The sequence below is a fragment of the Bubalus kerabau genome, chromosome 18 (genome assembly GCF_029407905.1).
Source record: "Bubalus kerabau isolate K-KA32 ecotype Philippines breed swamp buffalo chromosome 18, PCC_UOA_SB_1v2, whole genome shotgun sequence".
NCBI lineage: Eukaryota > Metazoa > Chordata > Mammalia > Artiodactyla > Bovidae > Bubalus > Bubalus kerabau.
In genome coordinates, this window is record NC_073641.1 from 33,131,599 (window position 1) to 33,142,593 (window position 10,995).

General features: G+C 36.6%; 1 protein-coding gene across 3 annotated transcripts in view; it reads left to right on the forward strand.

The window, feature by feature from the left end:
• Positions 1-10,672, forward strand: part of PAIP1 (poly(A) binding protein interacting protein 1) — a 28,614-nt gene extending 17,942 nt beyond the window's left edge. For all 3 annotated transcript variants that reach the window (XM_055555273.1, XM_055555272.1, XM_055555271.1), the window contains exons 7-11: positions 241-347; positions 2,363-2,480; positions 3,199-3,253; positions 8,029-8,122; positions 9,502-10,672. In XM_055555273.1, the coding sequence (XP_055411248.1) occupies positions 241-347; positions 2,363-2,480; positions 3,199-3,253; positions 8,029-8,122; positions 9,502-9,595 (468 nt within the window). In that variant the 3' untranslated portion in view covers positions 9,596-10,672. The remainder of the gene's footprint in view (positions 1-240; positions 348-2,362; positions 2,481-3,198; positions 3,254-8,028; positions 8,123-9,501) is intronic.
• Positions 10,673-10,995: the final 323 nt, after the last annotated feature.

Here is a 10,995-nt window from a genome sequence, read left to right on the forward strand (position 1 = left end):
GCAAATCTGTATAGTCATTGGCATATAAAACCTGTGATTAAATTTCTGCTATAGCCTTTTCCTTGTCAAGAAGAACAAAAGTATAGTGATTCTTGAATATTAGATGGTAGAAAATAATTGGGAATATTTAAGTTGCTAAATTCATCCTGTTTAAAGAATGCTTGAACTCCTAAGATCTTTTTAGAATTTCGGTACTTCATTGAATTCCTTTTTTTTTTTAACTGATATTTGCTTGTTTAGTTGACAGGGTCAGTTTTAGAAGATGCCTGGAAGGAAAAAGGAAAGACTGACATGGAAGAAATTATTCAGAGAATTGAAAATGTTGTCCTAGATGCAAATTGCAGCAGGTAGGAAAAGAACTAGTATAGACAGCCAGTAGATATTCCTTGCTTTTTCTTTGGGGGTGTTTTTAATCTGTTGTACTTTAACGGAATAATCTTAATAGAGCCACAGAAATTTCTTCCTGTATCTATGGATTCTGCTCACCTAGCCACTTCCTTCAATGATGCTTATAAATAGAAGTTAAGATTTTCCTGTGGTAGTGTGAGTCCATTAAAAAAATTCATACTTTTAAATTCAATAAATACTTGGATAAAGTACAACTGTAAATCCAGTTGGAGGTATAAAAAATGTTAGCAGGATCCCACTGCCTTTGAGAACCATATATAGTCACAGTTACCTAGAACAAGTATCAAGGCTGTTTATTCCCAAAAAAGACAGCAGGAGCTAGGCAGTGGGGTACAAGCACATAGCTTTCACCTCAGTGCATGCGAAAGCAGTTTGTATCCTTTGGCCAGTGCTGGATGCTGCTGACCAAGTGTGGCTCTTAGAGGTGAGGACTGGCCCTTCAGTGGGCAGCACTGTGGGAGTCTGACCTCTATAAAGCGGAAATTGCTGCCACGCACAGTGAGGCTCAGGTAAAGATCTAGAAGTGGTTCTTTGAAGTCCCTCTTCCTCCCGTGGCTTCAGGTCATCTTTTCCACAGCACCATCAGTGAGGGTCAAAGGCACACAGATCTCACTGGAGATCAGCTACCCTCCTGTGAGAGTCTGAAGGGTACTATTGCCATTGGAAGGAAGAAATTGTTCCCCAGGTCAAGGAGACGAAAGAAGTACTGACTGTAGCCCATGGCACCAACCTTCTGGGGCCTTTTCAAGCATCTGGAAAGGGTCTCTGAAAAGGCTAACAGGGAGCTGAGCCTGCCAACTGGCATTCCCATTGTCTATGAATTGGACAGGAACATGAAGCCCAGCAAGCCTGTGCAGTTCCTAGGGCATGAGGAGACAGTGTGTAAAGCCATGGAAGCTGTGTGCCCAGGGCAAGGCCAAGAAGGAAGAGCAAGCAGCAGACTACTCCCAAGGATACCCTCCCTGCCCCCACCCATTCCTCTGCACTTCCCCCTTGCACATGTCACAGCGACCACATCTGTGTAAGTGGCAGCTCCGGATGGAGACTGGTGACTCCCCATTTTGTATTAGCTATTTTGTCTATTGCACCCACTCCCTTCATACACTCTAGTTAGAATAGCACATCTGGGGCAGGGTCCTCAGTCCAAGCTGAGGGAAGCCTTGTTCAAGAAGGTCAACAGGTAGTAATTCAGGGGCATTTGTCAATGCTTTGTTTATTACAAGGCCTTGTTTGAATAATGGTAGGGTAGCCATGTTAAGGTGTGAGCAATGAGGGGAGGCAGGAGAGCCTATTTGTGTTTCTAGGGGCCAGTCCTGTACTATCCTGTAGTCAAGTGACTGCATGGCTCTAGTCATTACAGTGGGAAATGAATGTAACCTGTGATGATTCAAAGAAATATTTCTTCCCTGGCTCCAGGAGATTGGGATTGATCCTGAATGTTTCTGTGTTTTTATTTTTACAAAAAGTTATATAATTAAAAACATTCTGGGGTTTCTGGTGGCAGTTTCAATATTACCACATGTGGTCATCACAAAATAAGCCATTCCTTACACCATCATGGGATAAGCTCCTTAACTTCTAAAGTATAAGGAGTTCATGCTTTGATGTAAGTTAGAATTCCTCCCCTCCTTATTTTATGGCAGTGAAATGTCTCTTGATCAAGTCCAAGTATGTCTTTCATTGTGCCCTGATTTCTGAATCTTGTTCCAGTTGCTTGGCCTGCCACTTGGACCCACAACTCATTTGAGCATAACTGTACCAAATTTTTTTTTCCAGATCAGTATAATAAAGGAGTGATATTCATTTTTTAAAGGAGATAAATTTGTTTCATTATAGGAAATGTCTAGAAAATCAATGCATGTTAAATTTTTTAAACAAAGTTTTAAGCATCTGTGATATATTAGAGAATGATAACACTTGCTCACCTTAACTCATTTTTAACTTTTGTCTGCAGAGATGTAAAACAGATGCTTTTGAAGCTTGTAGAACTCCGGTCAAGTAACTGGGGTAGAGTCCATGCAGCTTCAACATACAGGGAAGCAACACCTGAAAATGATCCTAATTATTTTATGGTATGCCAGTGGATGCATTTTAAGTTTGGTTATTGCTTGAATTCAGATTCTGGTAATTTGTAGATAAGTTACATAAAGCAGAATTTAATATAACAGTTCTTCACTGACTTAGGGTCACATGGCAGCCATGGAATCCTTAGTGAAAGGGTAGACTAGAGAAATAGCCATTTAAAGGCAAGGGAAATTGATAAGGCTTGGCTTGCACTTAGCTGAATGTAGGAATTCCTTGAAGCAGTTTTTCCAGAGAATTCATGATCAAAGATCTGTGTTTCAAACTTTTACTGGCATTTTGTAGTAAATTAAGAAAATGAAAATCGTTACCAGGCCAGTGATGCTCTGAAGCTCTCAATAAGATAGGCATAAAGAAACCTTGGAGGAATGCTTTTATTATAATCCAGTCTTGGAGATGGCTTTAAAGAAAAAATGGTGGTGGGAACCACAGCTAAAAATCAGTTGACTTTAAATCACAATGCACAACAGACCAAGTCACTTAGAGTGTGACAGGAAGTAGACAGGGTTAGACATAGGAACTGGAGACAAGGAAACAGTCATCTAAAGACTGTAGACTTTTGCAGTGAAATGGAAATGGCTGCTACGAAGTGTTTTGCTTGTTATTGCATCATCAGTTACAGTTGAGTGACCTCAGCCGTGTTCTATTAATGTGCTTTTAAAAAATCAATTCTGAAATAACATTTTAATCACTCTTGATTCCTCCTAGAATGAGCCAACATTTTATACATCTGATGGTGTTCCTTTCACTGCAGCTGATCCAGGTATGTCGTCTCAGCCATTTTCTGCCCATTTATTGGTAAGATATTGAATTACAGAAAACCATACCCTCACCGGCATGAAGTTGTAGCTTTTTTAAGAATTCACATCATTGTAAAATATAGGGTAAAGTTCTGTCTCACTAGAATATTCTCAGAGTTACTGTTTGGAACCACTTCAGATTGAACATCTGATTCAGTATATAGTACCTTGTCACCTTAACAGTGAAGGATTGGAAGAATCCCTCAATTAAATGCAACCATTTTTATCTTTTCTCTAATACTTTTATTTTTAATACTGTAAACTTTCAGGTAGTTAGAATGAAAGGGAAGGATGGTTCTAGTTCACTGTGTAGTCGGCAGCTTTCATTGGTACAGGTTAATACTTGCAGATACTAAGAATTGTGGATTTTATTAATAGTTGGGTCAGTTAATGAAAATCTAAATCTGTGCACACTTCTCCTTCCAGAAAAGGGCCATTTGTAAAATGATTGCTTTAATTGTGGTAAACAGAACTGAACTGTGAGCAACAGAAAATTTTCCCACTTAGTACAACTTTAACAGCCAGCTTATCAGAATTTTCTCATTTGTTTCCTCTGGATTGCAGACACTGACTGTCCTCTGCCTCTAGCACAGAGGTCAAAAGAACTTAACTTCTCAACTTTAAATTATGAATTACAGACATAAGTACAATTTAAAGTTGAAAAGTTAAGCAGTTCTTTTGACCTCTTTGGTGGTTTTTATATTGTTGAGTATTTCAAAACTGGCCACCAAAAAACTGGCCAGTTTGATTCACTGTCAAGATAAACCAGTTTCACTATATCATTATATATCTTGGGTCTTTTCCAAGAAATAAAACTGTATAGATACTACTAAGCCATTTTCTGTTACTGTAATTGATCTTTCACCCTCAAGTCCAATCCTTCCATAATTTCCCTCCTAGGATACTTACTATCCTGACATTGGTGTCATTGTGTTGTCTTTTTACTTCATATTTCTGTAAGTTATAGGTATTAACCATACACAGTAGTATTAACCTAAAAGGTACTTTATTGTGCATGTCTTTTTGCAGCTTATTTTTTTACTCAGTATTTTTGGTGTGTGTTTGTGTTGAGATATATAAATGCCAAATGATAATCTACTGAGAGTAAACCATAATTTATAGATTCCATCCCCATTGGGGGGGCCCCCCCCGTTTTTTTACAAGGGGGGGGTGGTTCATACTTATTACTACCCATAATACCATGCAAACAAACCTTTAAGAATCTGTGCATATAGAGAAATTTCCGTAGGGTAAGGAAGTAGAATTGTTAGATTATAGGCGATATACATCTTCAGCTTCACTAGATGTTGCTAATCTGCTTTCCGTCATGATTATACAGCTTGATATTCCCACCAGCAGCATATGAAAGTTCCTGTTTCCCATTGTTGGTAACACTTAATATTACCAGACTTATTTTTCTTGCACCAGACCTCTTTTTCTGGTTTCTGTTTTGTTTTTATTAACCTTTTGATTTCTTTGAGAATCACCTGCTTGTGTCCTTTTCACATATCTCTATTGAATCATTTGTTTTTCTTACTGATTTGTAATTACTTACATGGTCTGGAAAGTGATCCTTAGTTTCTCCCAGTATGTGCTATCTTTGCATTTTTTTGTCTTACGTAGAAGCTTTGAGTGTTAGAGTCTTAGTGTGTCTATGACTTAGTTTCCTTACTACAGTCAAATTCTATTGTTTTCTAAACCCTGTTTGTTTAATCCATCTGGCTAACTCTTGTGTGTGAGATATGGTAGGAATTAAATATTCTATAGTTTCTCATTTCAGCACAGATGATGCTTCCTCTCTTGGATAAAATATCCCTCTGTGTACCTTGTGACGCCTATAAATTGGTCTTACTCCTGCGTCTGTGGATCTTCGTTTGTCTTGACATCAATACTGCATTTTAAAATTTTATTTATTTTCTGGCTCTGCTGGGTCTTTGTTGCTGCATAGGCTTTCTCTAGTTGCGGGGAGCGGTGGCTTGTCTGATGGCTCAGGGGTTCTAGAACACACAGGTTTAGTTGCTCCGTAGCATGTGGGATCTTCCTGGACCAGGGAACAAACCTGTGTCTCCTACATTGGCAGGTGGATTCTTAACCACTGGACCACCAGGTAGTCCCAATACTGCATTCTTAGTTATTCTAACATAGTGTAAATCTTGCTGTGTCTGGTAAGACAGATTTTCCTTCTTCCCCTTATTCCTCGAAGCTGCCTTGATTCATTTTGGTTCTTTGATCTTCCTTTTTGTCTAATCTGACTTTGCTACTTATTTCTGGTGACTCTGGAAATTCATTTTAGTTTTCAAATAGTTTTGTTTCTGAATTTTGTTCAAAGTATCTTGATCTTAAAGTTTCAAGGCCTTTTTTCTCATTATTCTAAATATGCTTAGTTTTGCTTCATATTTTAATTCTAACCCTACTGTTAACTTCTGTCATATACAAAATTACTTCTTTATATTGTGATATTTTTTGCAATCTCATAATTTAGCTTTCTTAAACTTTTGAAATGTTTTCAAACTTATTGTAAAGCTACAAAAGTAAAAACAGTGGAAAGAACACCCATCTGCCTTTTGCTCAGATGTACCTCTTTGGTTAACAGTGTTTTCTATTTATAATTTGTTCTTTCCACATTCACTCTTTTTCCTTAAATCATTTGAAGTTACATATATTATGGCCCTTTCATGACTGCTCTAGCATTCTAACTACTGCCTGTTTTTCTTTATGAAAAAGCCTTGTGACTTGGATTATAGGAACATGTATCCAAAGGGGAGTTTGTATTTGCTGTGTCAGGAGCCGCAGGGGTAACACTGGTTTGGAAAATAATAAAATTTTTATTTTCTTGTCATAGAGATTCTTTATGTGGATAATAGTAATTTGAAATGCATACCCATTGTTAAAAATTCTCTGGGGAATTATCCTTCAATTAAAAATAATTTTAAAAAATTATCTAGGGAACCAGTTTCTTCATAGTACTTCTCTCCTGATTCCAAATGCAGCCAGGGACAGCCAAGCTTCTTTGCCATCTCCCTCTATAACTGAGGTTTTTCATTTTTTTCTTGGTTCACCTTTTGCTTGAAATACCAGTTCTTTGTCCTGGGTTTGTGTAGGTGAGATGGATGTGGGCATGAATTCCATCTCCCTGTTTCACGTGGACTCAAGACCTTGCCTTCTGACCGTCTGTGGGTTTTAAAATCCAAGCTCTTTGTTCCTAAGACTGCTTGGTCTACCAGCCTCCCAGCTGTAAGAGTTATGTCATCTGGTAACATGAGCGGGTGTGTGTATGAGTGAGTGAGTAAATGTGAACTCATTCATACATTTAAGAGTGTTTTATCTGTTGCTTTATTTATTGCAGGACCGTCTTATAGTTAAAATTATCTCACATACCAAGATTGGATATCAAAAATATCACTAGCCCTTTGAACTGAAATTAGTTTTATAGAGACTGACAATCTTGGAAAAACATGGTCTCTGTCAAGTTTAATGTAATTATATTATCGTCTTGAAATTTGAGGTAGCTGTTCACAAGAAACTGACTGTAAGATAACTAGTTCTAATATACACTGACCCATTTTACTAATAAGGGGTAAGGGCTTTATACATACTTGTTCATCTTAAAAGATACTCAGTAACTCTGCCTAAGACATTGGCAGATAGAGAGCCATAATACCACCTTCTTACTTAGAAGCCCAACCAACGGAAAGTTGCTGTTACTGCTAAGTCACTTCAGTCGTGTCCGACTCTGTGCGACCCCACAGATGGCAGCCCACTAGGCTCCTCTGTCCCTGGGATTCTCCAGGCAAGAATACTGGAGTGGATTGCCATTTCCTTCTCCAGTGCATGAAAGTGAAAAGTGAAAGTGAAGTCGCTCAGTCCTGCCTGCCTCCCAGCGACCCTATGGACTGTAGCCCACCAGGCTCCTCCACCCATGGGATTTTCCAGGCAAGAGTACTGGAGTGGGGTGCCATTGCCTTCTCCGAGGGGAAAGTTGGTATAGCTGAAACACTTACCAGGTATCCACCTTCCATCTATCTCTAAGGAGAGGGAAGAAAAGAAAATCTCCTCTACTCAGAACATTTGCTAGGTTAGCCTCCTCTGAGAAACTTTGAGCAATGATGGCTCTTACTGCTAGCCAGATAGCTGAGGAATAATGGAGCCAGAAGCTAGGAGGTTCAATTGAAATCCCTCTTTGTGGAAGGACAAACAGCACTATGGAAGAAACAAGTTAGGACAGTATCTTTTCTGATGGACAGAAACAGAGAATGTAAACAGCACACACATGGTTGTGAAGTGTACTCTGATATGTTCATAGTGGCTTTGAGTCCCATCATATATTTAGAGGAATATTATACTGTTCACCTCTGAACTGCACAGGTCTGTGTCTATGTGATTTTTTTCACTAAATATGTACTACAGTACTTAGGTAGGGTTAGCTAAATCGGCAAATGCAAAGGAACCGTGTATAAGGAGGGCCAACTAAGTTACATATGGATTTTTGAGAGTGTGGAAGGTCAGTGACCAATAAGGGTCAATTGTATAATTTATGAGCACATGGTGTACAGGGGAGAGATAAAGCAAACCAGTTAGAATGTAAGTTGTGTAAAAGATTCTTAAATATGTAAATGGAACCTTAACTGCTATTTAAATGTATCTACTTAAAAATCATAATATTAAAAACAAAATTTAGGGGTAACTTGGCCATTTCATACAAATATTTTTCAGTATTAAAATTTTTTATTTTTTATAGATTACCAAGAGAAATATCAAGAGTTACTTGAAAGAGAAGACTTTTTTCCAGATTATGAAGAAAATGGAACAGATTTATCAGGGGGTGGTGATCCGTAAGTTCTTCAGATCCTTTTTTTGTTTTGAGGGTTTGGTTTTTTTTTGGATTTTTGTTTTTATTTTTCTGTTTGGCCATGTGATGCAGATTGCAGGCGAGATCTTAGTTCCCCTGCAGGGATTGAACCCATCCCCCCCCTGCAGTGGAAGTATGGAGTCCTCAAAACTGAACTGCCAGAAAATTCCCATCTTTAGCTGCTTTCTTTGTGAATTCCTGTGGCCATAGTTTGTGGATGGAGTTTATAGACTAGAAAAGAATGATGAAAGAATGTGCATTTTGATTTAATGATGTTAAAGTAGTATATATGTAGTAGTTATTTACTAGAAATTTTCAGAAAATCATATTAGAGAAAACAATATGACTGAAAATTAAATATAGTTAAGGTGAAAAAACTATTAATGTAGCATATTCAAACAGTTTTTATAAAACAGATTCTATTAACTTTAATACTATAAGATCTTGGGCAAGTTCTATGCCTTTTTCTCCATCTATTGAATAGGAATAGTAGTACCCCTCCTTGAATTTTTTTGAGACCTAAATGAGATACATAAACAACTTGGAGTAGCTACCTGGCACACAGTAAAAGTCTCAAAGCTTGGCTGTTAAGGGATTAAAGTTAAAATACAGATAACTATATGAAAATGTTTGGACTGAGACATATAAGACATATATAGTCCTGTATCCCATATCTCAATCTTTACCTGCCATTCTTTATGACAAAAGAAACTTTTATTGTATTGCTCACTTATCATTAGATCATACTACATTTGTATATAGAAGGACCATGAACTTGAGGTTTAGTCCCAGTTCTGTTAACAATTCATGTGAATTTCATTCATAAGCAGAGGGCAGAAATAAATCCATGACTTCAGTTTTTCTTATCCCATCTCATGTATTGTAGGTTTAAAAAAAAAAAAAAAGAATCACATTTATTCTTTCTCCAGGTAGTGACATTTTAAATATAAGTCTGATTTTCTGATAATGTCATACTTTTATATACTAGCTTAATAGAGAAAAATACAGGGATGTGCTTCCAAGCACAGTTAGGAAGGTTCAACCCTGCTGAGAGCACCAGTGGAAATTGAAAGTTGTCCTTGCCATTAAATGTCAGGTTATCCTCTACAGTTTAGCTTGGTAAGTGTTATATTCTCTTTGCCCTAATGAACCTGTGGCATTTCAGTATGTGGCCTTGTACTAGAAATGAGGGAAGGAGGAGAAAGACCCATCAGCAATTGGTAGGACTGGCAAAATAATTTGTCACGTGTTGGTGGAAAGGGTCATGGGGGTGGGGAGATACACACTTTCATGACTTAGTATCTTAGACATTTTCTGAATTAAAAAATAAATAAATAAACCTCATCTGTGCTGCTTTCACAGGTACTTGGATGATATTGATGATGAGATGGACCCAGAGATAGAAGAAGCTTATGAAAAGTTTTGTTTGGAATCAGAGCGTAAGCGAAAACAGTAAAGTTAAATTTCAGCGTATCCGTTTTATAAAGCAGTTCAGGTTATGGTGATTTAGCAGAACACAGGAAAGCAAGAAAATGTGTCACACTTATACCAAATTAAGGATGTTGAGTTATGATACTAATGTATGCAACTTTAATTTTGTTTAACACTCTCTGCCAAAATAAACTTTATTCCCTATAACTTAAAATGTGTATATATATATAATAGTTTATTATGTACAGTTAATTCCACTGTTTTGGCTGCAATAAAATCGATTTTGAAAAAAATGAAAAATGTTGAAAGTAAATTTTGCTAGCTGGTTAGTAGCTTATCCTTACATTCTACTTCTCTTGAGGGAAAAATTCTTAGCCTGGAAATACATATAACTGCAAAATGTAGCATCCTTTCTTAGATATGATTATTATAGCTTTCACTTAGTTTTACATTTAGTCTCAATGAATTGAGTTTCAAATATGAATCACAGTCACAAATATCTTTAGGATTTGAAGTCTTAGAAATGTCATTAACAACTGATTTACATGTCCAGATGCTATTTGATACCAAGGGCTTTTAAAATGGCATTTAAAAAAAAAGAACTCCCAACTAAACAAGATCTTCACTGAAGATTTTTTGCAGTTCTAGAATTTTTTTTTAACCTAACCTCATTACTCTACTAGAATATTATTCTGCTTCATTTATATGGCTTTCTCATTTTTGTTTTATAGCATAAGTTGCATTGACTTTTTTACTAGAGAATTTTACTAGGTCTTTGTCACTCAAGTTTTCATCTGCTTTATAATTGATAAACCTTGAACCACTTTTCTAATACTTTTACTATAATGTGGTACCACCTCAGCCCTACCTTAGTAATATTTTTACCTATGTCAAAAATCTTTTTCCAACTAACTAAAACTTATGTACAAAAAGATTTCTTGTAAATATGCATGTAAATAGTTCTGTTAATAACCCACTGTTTTACATTTGGTACATCTGTGTCTGCTAATTCAATTAGCTTTCTCACTTTTTGGCTTGTTTGTTTGGTCTGGATTAAAATTAGACTTTAAAAATAAAATTTAAATAGTTTTGTTTCCTCTAAGTTTTTGGAGTAGTATCCTGGAATTCTAAAGAATTTCTGTTGAATTTTTTTACATGACATCATAAAATTAAGATTTGAAATCAAACTGCTAGGATAGAAGATATTCAATGTCTGTTGAAATGAGTTTCAATAAACATTCACATCTACTTGGAAAAACTAGCAATTATGAAATGTAAACTGTTAGTGTTCTTATTGTAAAAGGCAAGTATATATGTAATTGGGGTTTTTGAAATTTGTAATAGAATTTTTTTCAAAATGGTGGCTATTGCCTCAATCTGAAGCTCTCTGAAGGTTGTGCTCACTGTGAATGACTCTCAGGGATG